Here is a 23025-nt window from a genome sequence, read left to right as displayed (position 1 = left end):
ATTAAATTTTATATCGGCGTTAAAGATCTTTCTCATTCATGCTTTTTTTTTTTTACAGTCTGCTCAAAATTTACATTAGCTTTCCCTTAATTTCTTACATTAAATTACTTCCTAAATAGCTGCAGGAATGTTCATGCATGCAAAACAAGGCATTTAGCACCTGGCTCTATGTCTCTTTAATGCTTGGAGTAGTGAGGATTCTGTGTCAAGATCATGCTACTCTTAATAAGGCTGTTTTGACAGATCTGGCCTCCTTCTTGATGGATTTAGGAGTAAAAAGTACACATTTTCATCTTTGTATCTCCATTTTCAAAATACATGTGGTAAATATGTGAACATTTATTAAAAGAAAAAGTGCTATTCAAGAATAATGACTGCATAGAAAGAAAACTCTGGCCCCAGTTTCTACCAATGCTGAAACACCCGTGTCATCTCATCACAATCTCTCGCATCCTAAAATAACACAGGTTTCAGCTAGGCAATGTTTATATGTACATCTGGCTTGTATCAAACAGAGGTAAGGGCTTTAGGTAAGTTCATGTTTTTAACCTTTCCTTGTATCTTTGGAAATATTGTGGCTAGTTGTTTGAAGAAAGGAACTGAATTTCAGCCAAATGCAACTGACTTAATTGTTCCTCTACCTCTTGTGCTACAGGAGTTGTTTTGTTTAAGAAAAAAGCCAGGATCAGCTAAAGGAGTGTAGCTCAGCTGTAGATACTCCATCCTGGAAGCACTTTGTTCGGTCCAGCTGCCTGACACACTTTAGAGGCTAAAAATATCACACTCGGATCATACTGCTGATCACTTCAGTCACTTGTTTTGAAGGCTGGATCCCCAATTTCCGAGAGGAATTTCGAGGTGGATTCTGTGGCTGAGGCTCGGCGAGGTTCCACACCTGCTCGGTATGATCTGTCTGTCATGCTTGCTGCCTTCCCTCATTACCAGCTGCGTGCTCTTTTCTTCATTGTGCTCTGCCTCAGCCCATGGAGAGGTGGTTCGGAGAGCTTAACCAGCAGGGACACCGGCTAATTTGTGTTTAGTTCCCTGAGCTAGCTCATGGCAGGATCGGATGAATGCTCCTGTTAGCGTGTAGAAGGGGTGGGAATGTACGGCTAGGCAGGAAATGTCGCAGTGTGCTTGAATTTATGCCCTCCCCCAGTTGCAAAACATGTGAGATGCCCCATTTGCAATGTTCAAGATGCTGTAAGGGATGGGATGTGTGTGAACTTGCAGAGAACCAAGAACTTCCAGTTTAGGCTATCCAGGCTTGTATTTTCTGCTTGGCCAGTATTGCACCTCTAAAGCAATGCTCAAAGCCCCAGTAGATGTGAGACATCCCTGCTGTCCACATGGGTTAAACAGCACTGATTCTCTTGCAAATGAATAGAAAAGAAACAAGTTTGTTAAATATAGAGTTTATTGCACTGTGAGCCAGTGACAGAACTGAGCCCACGTACGCTGTCTGCCTCAGTTTGGTACAATATTTTTTCAATGCATTTTGCAGTGTCAATGTGCCCTCTCCCTCACTCTTTTTACTTTTTTCAGTTTAATTTTCTGTAGGAGTTGGGGTTATTTGGATGTACAGTATTTTCCCTTTTTTTGAGAGCTACTATGATGTTCTCCCCAGATCTCATAAATTTCTCTGGGAGAACCTGAATCACATTCTTGATTTAGGATAAACAAGGCTGTTGTAGAAATAGTGACATAATAGCCTGGGAAATGCTTTCAGCTTAGCTGTAATAGAGGAGTTCCTGTAAGCTCCTCCTTGTGCCTCTGTCCTTCAGCAGGACTTTTCCGTGTTTTGCTTTCAGAACTGTGGGCCATCTGCAGAGCATTGTGGCATGTCTCCATGACAAATGGTTTCAGGTTTCCTTGGGTTTGGGTCACAAAGTAATTGATGACATCCTGAAGACTTGCAAGTGACACCTGTTTCACAGAAAAACAAAACAAACAAAAAGAAAACACCAAACAAATCATACTGCATGTGTTAGAGAGAGAATACATTTTGAAAACATGCTGGCAGGCTGGTGTGCCTAGCAATGTTCTTTGAACAATTGGTACTGGATTTGCATCTAGCATTTAGATGCAGTGAGGTCTAGGACAGCTCCCTGCAACATCTGGTAATGTTTTTATCATAGAATCACGGAATGGTTTGGGTTAGAAGGGACCGTAAAGATCATCCAATTCCACTGCCCTGCCATGGGCGGGGACATCTCCCACCAGACCAGGCTGTCTAAAGCCCCATCCAGCCTGGCCTTGAGCACCTCCAGGGATGGGGCATCCGCAGCTTCTCTGGGCAACCTGTGCCAGGGCCTCACCGCCCTCAGAGTAAAGAAATTTTTCCTTTTATCTACTATAAATCTACCCTTTTTTAGTTTAGAGCCATTACCCGTTGTCCTACCACTATGCTCCCTGATAAAGAGTCCCTCCCCAGCTTTCCTGCAGGCCCCCTTTAGGCACTGGAAGGCTGCTGTAAGGTCTCCCTGGAGCCTTCTCCAGCTCTTTTCCAGGCTGATCCTCAAACATACAACTCCTTCCCTTCTATCATAGGAGTAAACAAACCAAAAGAGGTATAGCTCTGTGCACCTTCATGCTCTTCAATGACTGCTGATGCTCTTTCAGCAGGTAGTTTAGCAGCAAATGCTTTTTCAAATCATTAGGATGTTTCTCAGGCCACTGGTTAAATGAGTCTTAAGGAAAGTGGAAAAAACTATTTAGAACCAAGTAATAAGGTCCATACACACTTGATTGCACCTCAGCTAAGTTATTTTTATTTCTCAGAGTTATATGAAGTGCACTTTGAACTTCCTCTAGCTGCAATAAGAGCTCACTTTTCAGACTTATTACTGAAGGCTGAATTACTGGGAAAAAGAAAAAAACAATCTTGAGTGTTTTGTGGGTGTTGGTGGTTTGATTATATTTTTGGTAGAAGAGAAGAGGTTGTGGGTATTTTTTCCTCTTCTAATTCTTGATATTTTTTTTTTCTTTAGGTTAGTTAGACTAACAGAGGCAAAAGACTAAAGAAAGACGAGATGGGCTAAAGAGAGGTAAAATACATACTTTCTCACAAATTAGAGTTAGGAATTTACTGTAGCTTTTCTAACTTTCTATAAAGTAATATTTCTTACACATGCTTAAGAATCTCTTAACAAGGGAATTGCTCATTTACCTTTCTTTCCAATTCAATAATGTAACTTGTTTCTTTAGACATCACTCTGTAGTGTTTTATGCACGGGACACTGTAAGGAAAGGAAATGACAGTTGATATGCTGCTAGAAATGAAATAACTTATGATGTACCATTGCTGTCATGAATTCCACTGAGGAGCAATGGATGTGTTTTGTAATATCCCCAGAGCCTATTGAAGGGGTGTGGCAAGATGTTTTTTCTTGTCATAGTTTAGGAACGCTGGGAATTGCAGATGTTGTTTCCCGGTGTCTCAGGTGACTCTTGTTCTGAAACTCTGCAAAGCTAAAATGGGGCGATTCAGTTAAAATGTGGTGTGTTTCTAGTCCAAGTTACTGTTTGAAAATATTTTTCATTTTTCTTTATTCATTTTACAAAGGGATATGGCCTGTTCGGTTTTCATTCTGCACGAAGATCTCTTAGGATTGGGTTTCATGGCTGGACAGCAGATGGGAAAGTGTTTTCCCGAGGAAACTGGCTTTTGCTGGTGGGTCTTCATTGCTTTGTTTAATCTAACTGGCTTTGGAGGAGGAGAGAACTGACAAATTGGTCTCAGGCCCATGCCCTTCTTGCCCCGTTTGCCTTGTTCAAAGTAGTCTGAAGGTGAAGAATATGCTTCGCATGTCAACTTTGGGTATTATGAATTCAGCTTTTAATACAGTATGTACTAGTTGTGAAACAATATATTATGGACTCAACCTACTTCAGCCCATGTCGGACAGTGATTGCATAGTTCTTGCTGTCGCTGCCAGGACGCAGAATCAAATTCCCACACGAAGGATTCTTTTCCAACATCTCTGTCGCTTCTTTCCGAGATACCGCATAGAAGCAGCTGCATAGAAGGGAGGGGAGAAACAGCATGAATGCAAGTTACACAAGTAAGGCCATGTCATTCTGAGCTGCGCCAAGAGATGTGGTCTACCAGGCTGATGCTTCTTAACAATGCTAGGCTCACCCAAGGTAATTAGCCGTGGCTGCCAAGGGGCATGACATCTGAAGGACTCTTGATGAATAATGCTATTACAGGAGCATAATTCAGGACAGCAGTGCTCTGCCCTTCTCATGGAGGAAGTGGCACATTTGTTCAGCTATATTGCTTTATGGACCCTTGCAAAAAATGTGAGAAGAGCAACATGGAATTACTTTGAAGGGTAATCAGCATGTTCTCAGAAGGGCAGATATACCAGTCCAACACGTGGTTTTCTAAAAGGTTTATCAAGTGTAGCAATATACTATGCTCAACCTTTTCAAAACAAAAGGCATTGTGGAAAAGCTGCAGGAGTAATCTTTCCCTTGTAAAATCTCTAAAAGGCCTTAAGGTAGACTTTGTTCATTGAATATTTTAAAACCCTTTGTATAACAGTTGAATTTTGAACGTCTGTATGAAAACAATACTCGGAAAGAGGGGAAGGCTCTCTAGTCAGGCTGGGGTTTGCATATTTCTGTCAGAGCTTACGCTGGCATAGCAGTCACTGTACTGCTGTCGTGCTTGCTGGGAAGGCTTTCATTATTCAGGGATGCGCTGGAACAGTCATCAAGCATGATCCTTCTTTTCTTTTCTTTCTCTAGCACTTCATGCATTCTCCTAAGTTGTTCAGGTAGTAACAACTCATCTGGTGGAACTGACAACTAGAAAGGAACAGCATAGTTACAAATGAAAAGAATGGACAAACGTTGTGAGCAACTGTTTCTGTGCCATCACAGCAATCTCCAGAATGCAGCTGCTCTTTCTTACCTGCTCAGTTTAAGCAAGTGTGATAATTTGGAAGGTCTGGGTATGCTGCTTTGAATAAGATGCTGCACATCTGTTTTTGTTAAAATAGTAGAGCAAATACATCTGTATCCTGATATACCAGAGGTGTGCACTGATAAAAGTGGGAACAGTATGAACAACTGCAAAATATCAGGGATTCTATACTGCAAAAGGCTGCATAAATGTAACTTAATCTATTTCAGCTCACCTCAGCTTTTTAAGTGATTCAGCTACACCAATGTAAAGTAATCTGTGAAGGAATTTCCTTTATTTTCTACCGGTCACTATTAAAGAGCGTCTTGCTCTTTTCAAAGTGCGTTTAACTAAGATCTTTCATATGAGTAAGAATGAATTTACATAAAATGATTATAGCACAGTTATTCCACAGTAATTATTAGCAATCTTTTCTTAAACATGTAGATGACACCTAGGACTCTCCATGCATATAAGAAAGGGGAGAAAAGTAGTTTGGCTATCTAAAGAGACTGAGAGAAATAAAGCCAGAGATAAAATTACCTAAGTTATTTCTTTCCATTTTCAAACTATTACAGCTGGCAAAGTGCTGTGAGTTTTGACTGTTAGACCAATAAAAGGAGCCCCAGAGGAAGGACAGTGCTAGCTGTTCAGAATAATAGGGAAACATCAGATACGGTTCCATCTTTTCCTAAGTGCCACGTGAAGGCTGGTGGGAAATTGACCTTTTTTTTCCCCCAGTAGAATAAAACACAGGGCTCAAGGGGTTCTCTCAGGTGTGCAGTTCAGCCATTTCTTCACTTATTTCTTCATCAAATGTTGAAGAAGTTATTTCTCTCAGAGTAGGCTCCCTTTTCACAGGTGCAGGAAATGGCCTTATGCTAGAAGTCTTTCCTCCCCAGACAGCAAACAGTGGGTTGGGAGCTGTGTCTGATAAAATATCATGGCAGATGAGCTGGGGTGAAATCAGCCTGAATTTTGCTCTCTTCGGGGGATGAGCAGGCAGCTTAGTGTGTGCAAGCGCATTAGAAGCAAGCTTTATGCCTGTGGAAGACAACTTGTTGCATGCACAAAGACCCCTTATACAGGCTTTCGACATTGAGCTACAAAACCCTTCCCTACCTTTGCTACGGTGAGAATAAAACCCTTCCATTCTTTTCCATATTCACAGTTATCAGCCTGAGAGAACAGAGAATGACAGTGTAAGAATAACTGCAGCAAACAAAGTGCAATATTTTCATGTTCAGATAACTTTCATCCCTTTAGAAGTACCTTGCCTGGAAATGAGCCTCCTGCCAAGCTACATCACACCCTGAAGCACTGCACTTCCCCAGTTGCTCCAAGTTCAATTAGTGAGAGAGGATGGAAGTGAGAAGGAAAGAAATCATGGGCTCTGTTGGAGTAAAAGGAGTAAGGTGTGTGGATCCAAACGGAAGGCCAAGCTAAGGAGGTAGGTGAGTCTCAACTGCAAAGGTAGTCCCTGAGCTCTATAATCTCTATTATGGCTTTTGAGCTGTGGCAAGGGGCTGATCAGATATTTTATTGCCCTTCTTGGTTTTACAGATGGCCTAAGCCTTTCAGGGGGGCACTTCCTGACTTTTCTTGTGTATTTTTTTTATTTTTAGGTTCAATTCTTTGCTCACTTTATATTCTCAGATACTCCAGAGAAAACTGCCTAATGTGTTGAGGGGGAGTTTCCCTGGTGTTAAGTTCTTCAGCACTGCCTCCCTCTTTGGCTGCCTTTTGGTGCCTGGCCACACCAAAGAAGGCATTTCTACTCTCGTGTCAGAATGGAGCTCTGAATATCCATGACAGATGGGGTAAAGCACCAAGCAGCTTACAAATCATGTCTTTCATTTTCTTACCTTCACTTCTAGTTCCTCATTTGACAGTGTCAGGATGAACTGTGAAGAGTCATTTTCGTTTGGATAAATATTGGTTGCTGAGGTCAAAGCTGATATATCTAGCTTCTGTGAGTACTAAGGAAGCAAAAAAGGAGAAATAACAGAGGTTGTAATTTTCACCCCAAATCTAGCTGCTCTTCAAAGAAATTTGTTTAGAAGAAAATGCATGGAAAGTTTTTCGAGATCTTGGATTAAATTTCACTGACAGACATTTCAAAGCTCAGTCCCTTGTTTCTGCTTACAAAAGCTCTTTGCACCCACACCATGCCTTCTGGATTTTTCCCATCTTAGTCTTCATAATTACACATTAAAGCCAAGAGACCTCTCCAAGTACTTGCTTTGTGACTTCAGCTAAACCAACAGCCACAATGCCTTATGATCATACCAAAGTTTGTATCAGCTGCATAGAGGAAAGTCATGTTACACACCAAGATATATTTTTACTCTTGTGCACAGTTGAGGAAAGAGCATGCAGTAACATTATGGAGCAATTTGGATACATTTGTAGCTTAGGTGCCAAAAAAATAATTCCTTTTTTGCTTTAATGAGGCAGATTCAAATGCTGTTGTTTGTTTCACTGTCTTTTTTTGATTTCAGTCTTTCTGCTACAACTTTGAGTACTATTTTCTGGACTGTGCAGGTGGGAGACGGGAAAGGGCACCGAGAGGTGTCTTGGGTACATAGGGATTACTTCATGAAAATAACTGATGTGGTTCACACAACGTGCGGTTACAAAGACAGCATGCTACTCACTGTTGGTGCTTTCTTATCATCATAAAAGAAGAGCACAGTTCCTCTCAGTTCTGTCCAATACACTCTAAATTCCTGTTATAGAGGAGGAAGCGTCAGTTTGTCAATACAATCTTTTAGTTTCCACAAAGTGCTGAAAGTAAAAGAACTGCTGCTAAGAAAAAATGTCATGTACTTTTAAACTGGTGTATTAAAGATCATGTATATATTTATTTTCTAAGTATTTTATGAAAAAAAGTTATTAAATATTTTTTGATAAGTAGAAACAAAAAAAGCTCTAGGCTTTTTTCTCTACTATCCTAATTTGGCATTGAACTAGAAAGCTTTCATTTTAATTAAATTAAATGTTTTTAGCATTTGTCAGGGGACTTAAAAGGGGTAAGGAATGGGAAAAAAATACATATTCCCTTGAAGTGTCTATTTGCATATAATTTTGATCGTGCCAATTTACTTGCTATAGGGACAGGATCATGGATCTTGAGAGCAGTCTGACCTATTAACCGGACTTCCTGTATTCAAAGTGGTATTTTGCATGCTTTGTCTTTAAATTATGTGTGCTCATAGAGCAACATCATGCCGAAGTAAGTATGACTGTCTGACTCTTCTTACTGTTCCCTAATACAGTCATACCCAAGTAATGGGAAAGCTTTCTGTACTCTTCTCCATTTTCTTGCAACCCTGATACCCAAAGAGGTGTAACTCTTATGGGATGTGGAATTGGGAACACAAACCTGTAACACAGAAGTTCTGTTCTAGTTTTCAGTTTCCTTACTTGTTTTGTGTTTGTGTTTATTTTGTTTTGTTTGGGGATTTTCTTTGACACAAAGTTAGACATATTCACAAAAATGGAGAAAGAAGTAACTAGTGAAGTCCACTAGGTCATATGAATTAAAGTGAACAATGTTTATCCTGCTGGCAGTCCTTGCTCCCTGTCCTGCTAGCTCCTAACTAGTCTTTCTGGTGTTTTCTGACAAATTGCTGGTGTAAGATTCTCTACAGTGTTCAGCCTCTGGACCCCAAGCTCTGAGCACTGCAGTGTGCTATTAAGGTGTAAATGACCTTGTTAAACCATCTGTCCCTAGCAAATTAATGAAGCCTGTGAATGCTTGCTTGGTGCGGGGCTGGATGTTATGGGAAAGTTTTGAACTGCACTTTATAATGTAGGCTTTCTGCTCTATGGAGACATAGTAGTAGTTGCCCAGGAGCATTTGTAATTGTTTCACAGCCTTTAATATATTTATTCTTGAGTGTCTGGTTTCTTATAAATGATAATACAACTTGCCCAGCCCATGTCAATCTCTTCAGATTGGTGCGTATTATTGTTGTGCCCTGTTACAACAAGGCAAGGCATTGAATAATTTCTAGTGCTGCAGAAAAATTAGCAGCAAGATTATCAGTCTACTTTTTGTTTCTTGGAGTTCCTGTTTTTTGTGGTACTTGTTTGTTCCTGCGTTGTGAACCACAGTGCTATTTTGGTCTCTTGATTATATCTACCTTTAGCACAGCACAACTCATATTTTTTTCTACTTTCTTCATCTACACCTACAGAGACATGAGTGTAGGTATGGCTAGGGTAAAAATTACTTTGTAACACTAAGTATAGGGATTGTCATTATCAAGTGCTAAAAAAGGATGATCAGCTTAATATAGGGTCACGCTCTGAACAGATGCAATAGTAGTAGCACAGATAAAAGCATGGAGGCGTTTGTATGTTTGTGTCTTAATAATAACAAAATCCCGGGACAAAAACAAAACACTCTGTTTTGTTTCCAAGCTAGTCCACCTATGTGAAATCATCAGCTCATACCAACAAGAAAAAAGAGATGCAGCGCAGCTCATCTATACTTCAGGTGGTGCGTCCCTGAAGATTTCAGGATGCATTCAGTAAAATAGATTATTCACTGGAGCGATTGAACCATGTCTCAGTATTAAAAATATTGCATTAGCTTTTCACTGTGCTGGTAGCTATGAAATTGATCAAAATCAATCCACGTTTCAGCAGGTATATAATTATAATATTACAATTATGGTTCAGTTATAATGGGATCCTGGAGATATTGATGGTTACCTTACATAATTTATTTTCCTGTTTTTCCCCTGAGTAATACGAACAGAAACAAATAAAAGCACAAATTAAGCTGATATCACTATTTCAGTGCACCTATTTGCATCAGCCAGCACCGAGAAACATTTCCCACCACCATCATCAACAGATAGATATGCAGCGATAATATTTTGAGGAAATGTTTAAACGTATCTGCTCTCTGGGACCGTGCACCTTACCTGGGATTTCACGTGCCGGACTGACAGGTAACCTTGGAAGTACAGCGGCAGACCTGTGATCCTCTGTCTCTCCTGGGAGATTCGCCGGGGCGCTGGCTGAGGAGCTTCCACAGGCTGCTCCATGCTGCTTCTCAGTATCTTCTGGTCATCAGATGTGCTGGTGGTTGTTTGTTTTTTTCTTGCTCGCCCCCTCGCCTGTTGTTCTCCCCTGCTCTGCGTCAGTGTCAGCCGGAGAGCTTGTCCTGGTGAGGGGGCAAAAAAGCAGCGCCTCTAAGAGGAAGTCTCAGTGCTTGCTTTTAGGTCAGCATATGCTCTGCTTGGTGTGCAATCGTCGGGGGAACCAGATCGAGTGGATTAAAACGGACCTTTTCCAGTGAGCTGTACAAGACTGTGCTCCTCAGTTTGCTCAAGGGTAAGTGTTCGGAGAATGAGCACACTGGTACAAAATTGCATTGTTACTGTGAGGGATGTCACCAGGACGTGGTGGTGGAACAGCCTGATTTTTATGACTTGTCATAGGCTACATGCAGGCTGGGAAAGCTGTGCTTTCAGCTGCTTCCCAAGTGCTATTTATTTATTTTTTGTCTGTGAAAACACATTTTAATGTTGAGACTATCAAATTAGAGTTGGAATTTCTTTAGGAAATGGGATGCCATAAGTGATGTTGGAAATAAACCTGCTTACACTTGTTTGTAGCTGCCAAGGATAAATCAACTTTCTAACGTGCACATAGGAAAAGATTTTTCTTTGTGAAAGAGCTAATATACGGAAGTCTTTAAACACAATGTGAAGGGAGATGGTAGTTCAGGAGTGAAACATTGGTACTGCTGAAATGAGGGGTGAAATTTCCATAAATTTCTCAGAACAGTGATGTTTAACTTGGTTTCTGGCCTTCCTGTAGCGTTCAGAACTAATAGGGATGACAGGACTCAAGTGTTTTGGTGCTTGCTGCTGTCAAAACCAAGGCAAGCAAACACCAAATCAGTGTTTTGGTTTTTGTTGAACTACTTCATGACCTTTTTTTTGTTCCTCGGCTGCATATATGTGTAAGATGAGTATGTAATTACCCATAAGGTGAGCTGTGGTGGATCATACAGCTGCCAATCAGCTATAGCAGAAGACAGGGGTCTGAAAGTAACTGTGTGATTTCTAAGTGTGGCAGGGGACAGGTTCACGTTCTTAGGTTTTGGCTAAAAGTTGGCAGATTTTTGTACACTTGGGTTTTGTTGGCAGAACTTGACTTTGCCATTGAGTGATGCAGAAAAACCAGTGGAAAAGATTTGTCTGCGCCTTCCCTGGGGAAGGCTGACAACAGCAAGGCAGCACTCAGCCTGCCGTTTGCTACCGTGCGGTAAAAAGCATTACGTTAAATTCCAGGAGTTAGCCTGATGTTAATTCCAGGAGTTGGGCTCGGTGATCCTTATGGGTCCCTTCCACCTCGAGATACTACTCTCTGACACAGTTCGGGGCTGGCCATTAGGCACCACCAACTTGCCGCAACTCTTGCGGCAGCGGCTCCTCAGCCACGCTTTGGCAGCACAACGCCCGACCCGCCGCGGCACCCGTTCCGCAGCACACGGCACCGCCGCCTCCCGCTGCCTCTCGTCAGGGCAGTGCGGCGGGGGCTGCTGCGCAGGCGCGGTAAAGGCCCAGGGGTGGGGGCAGTGCTGCGCGCGAAGCAACGGCCGCCGCTGGCGCGCGGCGGCCGCCGACCAATGGCGTGAGGCGGCTGCGCTGGGGGTGCGCGCGCTGCCGAGGTTTGAAAGCGGCGGCGCTAAGGGAGGGCAGGGGGAGGGGCGGCGGCCGGCGGCGGGGCGCGGGGGCCGGCGTCTTGGTCGTGGCGGCGCCGCGGGATGGCGGAGGGCTTGGTGAGGCGGCGGGGGAACCGGGGGGGTCTGGGGGGTGAAGGGGGTCCGGGGGGGGTCGGTCCGTAGCGGCGGGGCCGGCCGGCCGGCGGCGTCTCCTCACGGCGCTGCTGAGGGGCGGGCGGGCGGACCGGCGGGGCGTCTCCACGCCACGGCTGCCTCCTGTCAGGCGCGTGACGCCTGTAAAGGCCGTGTATTAGTCGCGAATAAGGCGTTAAACTTCGTTAAAAGCTCAAAACTTTGTAGCCGCTGCGGGCATCTTTGGTTATTTTTGTGTGAAAGGCGGCGTGCCGCCCGGTGACACCGCGCAGTACCTCACGGGGAGCAACCCGGAGCCTGAGGCGGCGACGTGCTGTGGGGTGGTTCGGCTCCGGGCGTTTCTGAAGCGACGGCTTCTTGTCAGTCGGTTACCCGAGTGGCCCAGCCTTTCCTCCAGCTGTTTTACGCCGAGAAGTTGGAATAAATTATTTCGGTTTGGTTGTTTTCACGAGATATAATATCGAGAAACGTGTAGAAGGGTCCCAGGTATTTTCAGTAAGGCTAAAGTGTACTGAGTTCTGCTGTATTAGCGCTACACAATCTCCACGCTGCACATACGCTTTATTCAGCAGGTTTACACGTGTGAAGAGATCATAAGTGTTTTTTCCATTAAACATTTAAACGTTTTTTGAAACATTTTGTTGACGAAAAACTGCACTCTGTTCACTAAATCTTGACTCACCCTTCCTTCCTGTTTGTTTCTTCTACTGTCTTTGCTTGTTCCTAGCTCAGTAGGTTTTATTTCATTTGTTGGCATTTATTTCATTTGTTGGCTCATAACGTACTGTCACCTGAATTATTACTGTGCTAGTTGTGGTAAGAGATGGCTAGAGTCTTGTCTGCTATTCGAATGACTTTGTTTACACTAGTTTTGATGAATCAAGTCTTCCGGGACTCGTTTACGTGAGAAACAGGAGGCTGGTCATTTGCTTGTTAGCAGCATGCTTAGTAAAAGCTGATTCTTATTTCTTAACAGGATCATTTCAAAAAAGACTACAGAGCAAGATTCTGCCATGGAGGAGGGTAATTTCCACTTACGGTTTTAATCTTAGATACAATAGTTTGGGAAAGTTATGCTGATTTATTTGTATGAGCTTAATGCCAAAACTCTTGGGTGCATCTTAAGCTGATTATACAATATTTCTCAACCTTTCTGTATTTCTCAGTGGTGGGAGGAGTAAATTGTGCTGGGGGACAAAGCAGAAAGGATTTCCTCAGTATTCTTCTGCTGAAGTGACAGACTGTGGTGTGGATAAACCTAAGCTACTCCTAACTAGACTACCTGAGTGCAGCGATAGCAGCAGTCTGCGCCTTTCAGGAGGCAGAGAAACGAAGCCCACCCAGAGTTCCAGCTTTAGTTGTTTGGTCCTTGCTGCGAAATGTGGAAGATGAGTTTGAGTGTAGTGCTGCAGTCTTTAAAGGCATGCCAGAAGTCAGCAAGCTTTTTGTTACTGGAGTCAATTTTTAGACATGCGTTTCGTGAGCTTACCAAATGTGCCAAATTACCTGTTTTGACAGGCTTCTAATAATTACGGGAAAAATGGTCCATGGTGTTTTTCATTTTATTTTGGTTTTGATCAACATGGGCCAGCTGTTGGATTACTTCTCCCATGTTAATTTTAATGGGGGGAATATAGAATGGTATTCCAAGCAGCTGAGCTGTTCGCTTGCTTACAGTTTTGATGCCACAAGCCAGTTCCTACTTCCAAAGCTTTTGTAGAAGCATGGAGTAACTGCAGATAAGTGATAGGAAGAAAAGCGAAGGGTGACTTGTTGTACATCTACCCCTTCAGACAACTACACGTTTCATTTTCTGGGTCTGCTGAGGCTGAATCATCATGCAGGCAATACTACTTCAGGGCTGATTTTTAAAGTCTATTTATTTCAAGCCAGAATCTTTATTCATCCCAAAGTTCTTTTACCTGAAGATTGTTGTAATACTTGTATGTTTTCTTCTGTGGAGAGATACTTCCTCATTTGTACCACGTTTCGTGACAGCAGGGCTTTTTTTCCTGGAATCCTCATAGAGACAAGTTTCTTTGCTGATATCTGCGTATGAGAACAGATGAGATTTATTGAAGTTGGGACTAGTGGAAATAATAAAGTAAAATATTAAGTAGCAATAACTGAAGTGTTTGCTGCATGTACTTTTATATTACTAGGATAAGGATATTTAGTATTTTTTATTTAATTTTTTTTCCTCTTTCTAGAAAGAAGATTGATATACAACCAGGTCAAAATGTATTGAAATTCATTCAGGATTGTTTTGAAAGTAAGGTTTTATTTGACATTTTGCTTAATTTGCTGATTAAATAATAATTTCTTTCTCATATTGTATTTAGTGGTAAATTATTAGAAATAAAATGGTTAAAATAAAGTTTTTGTCAGTCTTTAACGGTGCCCCCTTTGCAGTCCCTTAAACCTGTGTAAGCTGTTTTATAATCTTTTTCCTGAGTAGCTGGTTTCTTTCTTGTTTACATTTACTTGAATGTAACAAGCCTTAGTAACTTGTTAAAATCAGTGTGATTCCAAGTATCCCCTATTTATAGCTTTTTCTTTATAGGCTGTGATAGTGAACTTACAATAAGCTCTCCATGCACAGACTGTTGCTCAACTCCTGTTGGCAGAAACCAAACGAGGACTTCAATACAGAGCCAAAGGGTAAGTTAGTTACGGACGTATCACTGTGTAGCTTTGGGTATGCATTTGGATCAATAAAATGGTTAAATTTCGTGTACTCTCAGGTTGAAGCACATTGCTATATAACTGATGGTGGGTATGGCTGTCTTGGACTGTATTGGAGTTGGTTTCAGTCACTTTACCAGATGTATAGACTCAGCTCTTTGCTGTCAGATGGACAGTAAAACTGAAAGATGATCCTTGTATAAAAGGAGCTTTTAGTTCCTTTGAAAAGCCAGCTCCTGATAAACAGTTATTATGCGTAAAATAACTTTGTGACATTGGGGAGGAGTGGAAACAAATCAATGAACTTATTATTGGCTGAAAGAATGATGCAAATCTGGTTTGTCTGCAGCCCATTCAGTCTCGTTTCAATACTTGGATTCTAGCGTTTTTTGTAAAAATCGGATATTCTGTTAACAGTGTTAAAACCAGACAGTCTTTATAATGGCATTTGTTTACTTCAGTCTGATGTTAGAATGCTGTATAATCTCAAATGAATTTGTGCAAAACTTCAGTCTGATATAATAAAGGTGAATTAAATTGTTTAAATTAGTACTGGAAAGAAAAAATATCTTGCCTGTGGGCTGGCAGGATGTCTATTCAATGCTGCAAATTGATTTTTGTGTGTGCGCTGTTACACCTGTGTGAAATTTACAGTTAGCCTTAGAAAGTCTTACATAATAGAAAACTGAAGTGTTCAATTAAAACAGAACTGTGCTTTAAATGAGTAAGAATTAAGGGACGAAAATTGTTGTTTTCTGTAGAAATGTATATTCTTGTCAAAATACCATTGCTTTGTCAAACATTTTCCTTTGCTTGTCTTGTTATTCTCCATTGAATCTGGCAGTCAAATGCAGGGTTAACGAACTCGGTGAAGAGAACCTGTATTTCTTCAGTATCCGTACCCGCATCACCACCAGATACTGTCAGTAGCCAAGGTTGGTAGCACTATTATTAATTTAAGGTTTGGGATAACTCTTGGTATTTTATAAGCTTTTGAGTAGAAGAACTAAACCTATTTAGTATACGTTGCAGGAGGGCCGCACAAATCCTACCTGACGCCTGCAATACACGGTTATGCAGCAGATTCTAAGAAAACAGAGAGCCATTTGTCTAAAGGAGGGGCTCATGACACATTAAAAGATGCCGAAGCACTATGCAAAAGCCCTGCTGAGTTCGTGGATCCTGAGGATGATAATGGGGCTTTGGGATCACCTCTCCTTGTGGAGGAAGCAGAAAGTTCTCCTGTACATATGTAAGTAGAGCTGAATGTTGTTTTCACCTTTTAGGGTAAATTAGCATGGTGGTTTCAGTCATTGATGAGTTTCTATTCTGAACTCAAGCAAATAATTCCAGGTTGGAGGAAAAGTTCAATTTCTAGGCTTAGAAGGGGCATCATTGTCTTTTTTCTTTTTTATAAGGTATTCTGGTGATAAGGGTTAATTCCCAAAAGAGTACCCAAGGCTTCCAGAATGAATTTGAACTCCTTTTTTCCCAGTACAGTACTCTAAATGAACAGCTTCTCAGATCGGTAGTCTCTAGACTTCTCAGTGAATTTACAGTGCGCAGTAGTGTGCTGTTGACAGCGTTGACCTTAAAAGTAACAGAAACTTTGTTAAAGCAGTGATGAACAGTCATCCTTCCTCTTGCTCTGAATATGCAAATACTACCTAAAGTAGGACAGGTTCAGTTGTAGTCATTATCTCCCCTTCAGAAACTTTCAATCCCAGCTGCAGCAGTAGCTGGTTATCCCAACTTTTTGGGAGGGCTGAATCTCTGGGGGGACGTCACAGAGAGGAGGGAATGACAGTGGTGCTAGTGATGTATGATGAAGTGCCTCTGGGAAGAGAGTGTACCAAGGGTCTGGGAACCCTAATGATTCTCCTAATTATGTTCTTCTAAAACTAGGAATTTGTCTTGTTGAGCAGCCCTTGCCTTGATCAAGAGTCACACGTTGCCTTGCTGACCCCATGTTGCTTTGTCAATTTGAATACTTCCTGCTACCCTGGGGAGTGGTCCCACTAATGTATGTTCCAGCAAATTCCAAAATGAAAGCTTATTCATAAAAACTGAGGTGCTGTCAGCAAGAGAAAATGGGAGCATCTGTGCATCCACAAGACAATTTAATGTGCACTCAATTTATAGCATCATATTTGAATGCTGTTTTGCATACCTAGATTACATTTTGATGACCAAAATATTCCTGCTGTGGTGAAGAGCCGTGCAGAAGTTGTCTGTTTGGAAGGACCTCAAACTGGGAGAGATGAGCAGACTCTCACACAAAGAGCAGAACGTACTGCTGTGTCATCTGTACGGAAGCAGAAGTCGTCTTTCTCTTCAGCTTTCTTAGCAGCTGTAACAACAGGGACAGTTGGGAAAAGGTTTGTTTTGAGGCTTAACATGAAATGCACTTTGCTTACAAAACGATCCAGTCCTAAGTACTGGAGCAATGTCCTTTACCTATAAAAATGGTGTGGGAGGATGTTTTGGGATAGTCATTTGTTGCTGGAAAAATCCAGCTTGAGAAAGGGTTTATTTAAATAGTTGTTAGAATGTTTTGTGCAGGGAGGATTTAACACCACTGTTAGGATTTAACCATGCCGTTTGTTGCATTTGTCTGCCAGTAAAACTGTATGCAGCTATTGAAAAGTGTTTCAGATGGAGTGTGAGATGTTTCAATTAGGTAGACTAGAGGATTCAGGAAAATCTTAAATGATTCTGAAGTTAGAATTATAGAATCACGGAAGGGGTTGGGTTGGGAAGGACCTTAAAGCTCCTCCAGTTCCAGTCCCCTGCCACCTCCACCCAGACCAGGCTGCTCAAAGCCCCATCCAGCCTGGCCTTGAGCACCTGCAGGCATGGGGCATCTGCAGCTTCTCTGGACAACCTGTTCCAGTGCCTCACCACTCAGATAATTTCTTCTTTATATCTTATGTAAACCTAACCTCTTTTAATTTAAAGCCATTCCCCTTTGTCCTATCACTAAAATCTCCGACAGAGTCCCTTTCTAGCTTTCTATACCTACAGAACCTTTTCTTGTTGCCCTTGATATCCCTGGCCAAGTGTAATTCTGACAGGGCTTTGGCTTTCTGAACCTGATCGCTGGCTGCTTGGATGATGTTCCTCTATCCCTCCCAGCCTAGTGCTAGCAGTGATCACAGCAGTCTTTTTTCAGAGCTAATACAGATTGGAGTGGTTAGGTAGGAAGTTGACTGTCCAGCACCTGAGAAATAATGAGGTATGAATATCAGGCTGAAACAACGAAGAACAGGTCTTTTGGAAGATGGAGGGTAATGAATGATGGACTTTATAATGGGAACGTCCTGCAGCATGTTTGGGTGTTCCTCAGTCATCACTAGATTTACAAGATCGAGACTCACCTTTTCCTCCCAAATGATGTCAGTACTTTGTCCCTCCTTTCTTTAGGTATACAGCCTCAATATCATCATTATCACCTGCTGTTGTAAAAGATGAAGACATAGAACTAGAGAGTGAATGTGAGTTTTTAATCGATGAATCAGATGGTCTGTCTTCTAATTCTTGGTTTTCAATACCCCAGAAGAACAAAAAGTCCAAAAAAGATGGCTCTGCAACCCCTGTTACGAAATCTCAGTCCTCTGAAAAGGAAAAGACAGAAGATAAGAAAGGCAAGACTGGGAAGGTACAGGCTGAAGCACTTACTGAACAGAAAACGCACAATTTGGATGTCAGAGTGCAACATAACTTCAAAAGAACGTCACAGTCAGATCCAGTCTCCTCTAAAGGTGAAGGAAATGGACTTAAATCTCAAAAGCAAAGCAGTACGCATGTAGGTAAGTTGTTTACCTGGTCCTCAGACTTCTTCCAAATCGTAGTACTGAACATTTTTGTGTTGGTCTGTTGGGAAATGAGGATAAGGGAAATAATTGGAGTCCTGATTGGCATTTCAGGTACACAGTTAAGTTTGGGTATATATAAGGCAGTGAGACAGAATGTCTTCACTTCTTTTTAACCTTTTCCTGTTAGGAGGTTAAAAACTGATAGGGGTGTTGCCTTTTCTTATGAGCAGACAAAGATGGGTACAAAGCTTTTGCTCCTGTCTCCCTAGATAGCAGATTAAGATGTGTGCTTTAAACTGAGTGCTCAGTTTTTATGAATCACTTTGGAAGGGTTTTGTAGGAGGAAGCACTGAAAACTAAAGCAGACAGAATGTGACATTTCTGCACTTACTCCGCTAAGAGATACAGGAGATACTATGGATTAGAGAAAGGCCTACATTAAGTGCTGGGGAAAAAACTTTTTCTGGTATTTCATTTTTGTATGATTCTTTTGGTTTATTTTTGTCTTTAGATGTAAACACATTTCTTCAGGTTTTTCTTCAGGTTTTTATGCACGGAAGGTATTCATGTCCATGTGTTTTATGTATTGATAGGAAAGTCTAAAAAGGATGCACTTCATCAAGACTCTCCAAGACACAGAAAGATGTCCTGCGAACCAGAAGCTGAGCAACTGATGTTGTCACTGTCTGGATCGGACACAGAAGGATATGATGAAGAACAGAAAAAAAGGGTGATGCCAAGTGAGGATTCACCAATGCCCTCAGCTGAGCATCATGAAGAGCAGATGCCATCTCCAAAAGAGAATCTGAAGTCTTCCAAGTATCTGCAGTCTGCTTCAAAAGCTTTTCTGCATTCAATCCACAAGAAACACACTGCTAAGCAGAAACTTCAAGAATCAAAAGATAAGCTGTCTAAGAAACGGGCAGAAAGTCAAAGGAAAAAGCTTAAAAAATCTGCAGAGAAAAGTAGTAATAAAAAGCCTCAGTTAAAAAGAGGGGAGAGCTCTGATAGTGAATCCAGTGAAGAAGGGCTTGAAAGAGAACCAGTCGAATTGAATGAAATGTTTACCTCACCTCTGCGTCAGAAATTAGAGAATTCTGTACTTCAGAAGCTGGCTTCGTCTGAAAAACCTAAGAATGTATTGCATGCATTGGAATCACTCCGTGGTGTTTATAACAAAACTCCTGTAAAAGCTGCAGAGCTACTGCAGCGTCTCACAGACAGCATACAGAATTCTGAAAAGAAAAATTCTGAAAAGAAAAGATCGTTGGTTAAGTCTTCAGGAAAGACACTCAAAAAGATTAATCACAGAACCCATAAAGGTGTTTCCTCAAACCCAGAGGACACTGAGCCTCAAAATACAACGGATTCTGACAGCTCTTCTGCACATGAGGTGGCAAGAAAAAAACACAAGCAATCAGATGTGAAAATAAAAAGTAACAAAAGAAAACATAACGCGCAACATAGACTACAGTAAGCTTTTCATTTAATTCCTTAAAAATGTGGTATGACTTGATAGATAATGAAACACATTTTGTTAATTCTAAGCAGTAATTGCAGTTGAAATAAGTGTCAGTTTCAGAGTGGTTAAATAGCTACTAGAGAAACCAAGTGGTGTAATTAGCAACCTACTATTAAAGGTGGATTCCAAAATCTAGTGTCTGCTTCTGCCTAAGGAAACTTAAATTCGGAATTTTTGAAGTGTACTTTTGAGATTGAGTAGCAGCTGCAGTGTTTGGTGTAGTCTTTGTTGTTTGTGGGCTTTTTGTTTGTTTTACATTAATTTGTTTTTTGAAAATCTTTTGTATGGTTCCCTGCAGTAAGTAAAATTAAGGGCTTACAGTAAACATAATAATTGTTTCTCTTCTAGAGATTCCTCTGCAGCTGTGAAAGTTATGAGTTGTGAAAGGTAATTTCCTTTGTCTGTAAAACTTGTGTTTAATCCCGATCCCCCGCCGTGCCATACTGGTGCAATTGTTGTGCTCTGTGCTCCACTAGTATAGAACTCAGTAGAAAGGGATCATGATTCATGCTTGAGTTACCTTGCTAACACAGTTAATAAACTAATGGAACTGTTCTTTTTTGTCATGATGAAGATGTCACAATGTTTCTTGCCTTCTGGGATTTTTTTTTCCTTTGAGGATTGCTTCCATATTAGCGTGTGATTTTTGAACAGAAATATCAGCACTTCTCAAGCTAATAACAACTGTACTAGTAGCATTGCTGCTGGTAAGTAGGGTACAGAATAGTAGCTATGCTCCAAACTCTTGTTTGTGCACATAGATAAGCAGATACTTTCTCCTTCATGCAGTGGCGCCTTAAAGCAAGTAGAAGTGGCAAGCTGTGACTTTATTAAATTCTTACGTTGTAATTCTACTGAAAACTGTAGTATTTGCATTGAAGTGAGCCTACTGCAGGCTTCATTTTAGACCAAGTGATTCTACAAGGTATAGGCGTGCTGATCGAGTGTTGAAACAAATGCACCTTTTGGAGTTTGGGTGGAGCACAGCTCTTTTCACCTGTTGCGCTTTACTGGCATGTTATTTAATGGCAATGCAATGCAGCCACAGATGGGGAAGGAGGCAAGGTTGGCGTACTACGCTGTGGCTATAAAGACAAGTCTTGTTAGAAGTGATTTGATTGCTGGAGAGTCTCTGGAGGTGCACGTATACGTTAATCATCCCTGTGTTATGGGGAAGGCTTTATGGCAGAATACATCTAGCTAAAATTATAAACTTTGTTACTGTCCTTTGCTCAAAGCATGTAAAAGATTTCTTTAAAGTACTTTTATAATCATGGTCTATAGAAAATTGTTTGAAAGGTAACACTACAGAGGAGAGGAGGAAAAAGGAAAAGTCATGAGATTTTTAGGAGGTCTGGTTAGAGGGATGATGTGAATACTAGTTTGTCTGCCTGATGGCTGACTAGAGGACCAGCTGATGAAAGAGACCTGTGATTTCTAACTAGCAGTCCTTTGCTTCAGTGTCTGATCACTACAAAAAAGCATTTAGAAGGAGAAAAAGAAACTGCATGGTCTGGAAAAAAAAAAAAACTTAAATTTGGTATTCCTTGTACTACTGTAATGTTCCTTTGATAGGTAACATATTGAAGCAGATGTATTTTTTTTTTCTTTTCTTGAAGTGGGCCTGTTCTAGAATATTGTGATGAATTTACTTCCAGAAGTAAGTGTTGTGAACAGGATAATGAATCTTCAGGTAATGTTTAAAGTCGGTATTTTGTTGCATTTTATTTATAAGCTTTTTAGGCTGAGGTTGTACAGTAATTTTTGTTGGATCTCTGCTCTTCTGGTTTATTCAGAATAAGAAATGCAGACTGGGCTGGCTGTGATCCCATTTCTGCCCAAGTACAATATGCCAGCTTCATGTTGTGCTGGCTGTAGAAGGACAAGCACTGCGTGGCTTGGCATCAAGCCTACCAGGATAAAGTTGTCCTTCCGAAACACTGAACAAATGCTTTAGGTTCAGTTTGTACACACCAATTTGGTGTGTTGTCATGTGGTGGCACTATATGGGATCACTTCAGGCCGCTGTAGAGCAAAGTGTCTGGCCCTAGGTAATGAAGGCGTGTTCACCTAAAATATTTTGGTTCTCTAAGTAGTTTCCCTATGCAAGCTGAACATCCTGTCATAATGAATATGAACCCTGGGGGCAGAAAGTCTTTTTTTCCTTAGTTTTAGATCCAGTTGTAAATAGTATTTAGTTTGTGCAGTGCTTTTTTGAGAGATCTAGTTTTGTGGGTGTTCGGGTAATAAGTTTGTTCTAAAGTTATACTAGAGGGGTGTGAAGGTGAACAACCTAGCCACTTCAATCAGTAGAATTACGTGTCTACATAGTTGTAATACTTGATTCTTGATATGAAACCACATATACTGTTCAGCTACCCTGGGTTTTGTATATCTTTAAAGAAAAAATGTTGGTGGGAACACTGATATTGGGACTTCTGCTTGTATTACCTTCTTCTTCTTGCAGATATATTGAATAAAAGTCAGGAGTAATAAATGCCTATTATGATGGTTTTTTGAATGTAATTTCAGATGATTCTGAAGACTTGCATTATCAAGTAAGAAATTTGTCAGACAAGATAAGCAGACATAAAATAGGTAAGGTTATTTTAAAATACTTTAATGTAAGTGTATAAATGCAAAAGCAGTTCCAACTCAATGTAAATTTAGCTGAAGAAGACACAGGAAGACACCTAGCGAAGGGTTCATTTGTTAATTCACAAAGCATCTTCATGAAAATGTAGAGCCCTAGAACCCCGTAATTTTAAGTTGAAAAATATTTGGAAAACAGTCTGGAAAAAACACTAAGCATAGGTAAGATTTGTTAGTTCCTCTTTAGGGTACTATGTAACCCTGCTCAAGGTGGTTTTTTTTTTGTTTTTTTAACTTTTGAAATCTATACTGTTTCTTTGTTTTATATTCAAACATGATCTTTTTAATTCTTTTAAAAAATATCTTTTTAATAATTTTAGTTATCTTTTTAATTGTAACATTTTCCTTTTTTTGAGTCAAGACACTGCTTACTATTCATTGAGAGCAGTAAGAGGGTTTGAATTGGTTTTGCACAGTGTAACTGAGGGTGCAAATAACCTACCTGCCTTCTGTGGTGGTCTGAGTTGATCCTGCGGAAGGATAGGATGGCACAATGGGCATGCAGTGGATTGTAATCCCACACTAACCTGCTTTTGTGGTTTTTTTATTCCTTTTATTATTATTTTGTTCACAACAATGTAGTTGTCTACCTTCAAAA

At 41.0% G+C, this 23025-nt stretch overlaps 2 protein-coding genes and 1 long non-coding RNA gene across 9 annotated transcripts in view; 2 read left to right on the top strand and 1 right to left on the bottom strand.

Moving 5' to 3' along the window:
* Positions 1-908: 908 nt before the first annotated feature.
* Positions 909-11591, bottom strand: STAP1 (signal transducing adaptor family member 1). 4 transcript variants are annotated; one of them, XM_083834820.1, is made up of 9 exons: positions 10917-11591; positions 9850-10091; positions 7570-7641; positions 6778-6891; positions 6035-6091; positions 4643-4815; positions 3890-4018; positions 3170-3239; positions 909-1926 (listed from the first exon to the last, which is right to left on the bottom strand). In XM_083834820.1, the coding sequence occupies exons 1-9, from the start codon at positions 10918-10920 to the stop codon at positions 1726-1728; spliced, it is 1062 nt and encodes a 353-aa protein (XP_083690946.1). In that variant the 5' UTR covers positions 10921-11591; the 3' UTR covers positions 909-1725. The 4 variants fall into 4 exon arrangements, with proteins under 4 accessions (XP_083690946.1, XP_083690949.1, XP_083690947.1 ...); XM_083834823.1 differs by having other exon boundaries at positions 11215-11591; XM_083834821.1 differs by lacking the exon at positions 6035-6091.
* LOC310898986 lies at positions 1839-7034 on the top strand. The gene is made up of 4 exons (XR_014583886.1): positions 1839-3047; positions 3566-3673; positions 4002-4146; positions 4756-7034. It is a non-coding gene; the product is annotated as an uncharacterized lncRNA (long non-coding RNA).
* Positions 11592-11611: 20 nt separating the features above from the next.
* The window catches only part of CENPC (centromere protein C), a 28280-nt gene continuing 16866 nt past the window's right edge, over positions 11612-23025 (top strand). For 3 of the 4 annotated variants that reach the window (XR_014583884.1, XR_014583885.1, XM_083834818.1), the window contains exons 1-12: positions 11612-11717; positions 12730-12776; positions 13964-14025; positions 14317-14414; positions 15283-15373; positions 15471-15690; positions 16613-16816; positions 17862-18247; positions 18847-19726; positions 20124-20162; positions 21395-21468; positions 22308-22373. Coding sequence is in view for 2 of the 4 variants with exons in the window: in XM_083834818.1 (XP_083690944.1) it covers positions 11703-11717; positions 12730-12776; positions 13964-14025; positions 14317-14414; positions 15283-15373; positions 15471-15690; positions 16613-16816; positions 17862-18247; positions 18847-19726; positions 20124-20162; positions 21395-21468; positions 22308-22373 (2182 nt within the window). In the remaining 2 variants the exon portion in view is untranslated. The remainder of the gene's footprint in view (positions 11718-12729; positions 12777-13963; positions 14026-14316; positions 14415-15282; positions 15374-15470; positions 15691-16612; positions 16817-17861; positions 18248-18846; positions 19727-20123; positions 20163-21394; positions 21469-22307; positions 22374-23025) is intronic. The other variant, XM_083834819.1, reaches the window with a different exon arrangement.

The sequence above is a fragment of the Anser anser genome (assembly GCF_964211835.1).
Source record: "Anser anser genome assembly, chromosome: 4".
In the NCBI taxonomy this organism is placed as follows: Eukaryota; Metazoa; Chordata; class Aves; order Anseriformes; family Anatidae; genus Anser; species Anser anser.
Note: the sequence above shows the minus strand (reverse complement) of the source record. Positions and strands in the feature narration are given on the sequence as shown.

Bases quoted from the DNA above. Each gene is read 5' to 3' on its own strand.
- STAP1 (XM_083834820.1), bottom strand. The intron at 6,892-7,569 runs GTGAGTAGCATG...TTGCTTCCTTAG, and splicing joins ATGATAAGAAAGCACCAACA to TACTCACAGAAGCTAGATAT. The intron at 6,092-6,777 runs GTAAGAAAATGA...CTGTTCTCTCAG, and splicing joins ATGAGGAACTAGAAGTGAAG to GCTGATAACTGTGAATATGG.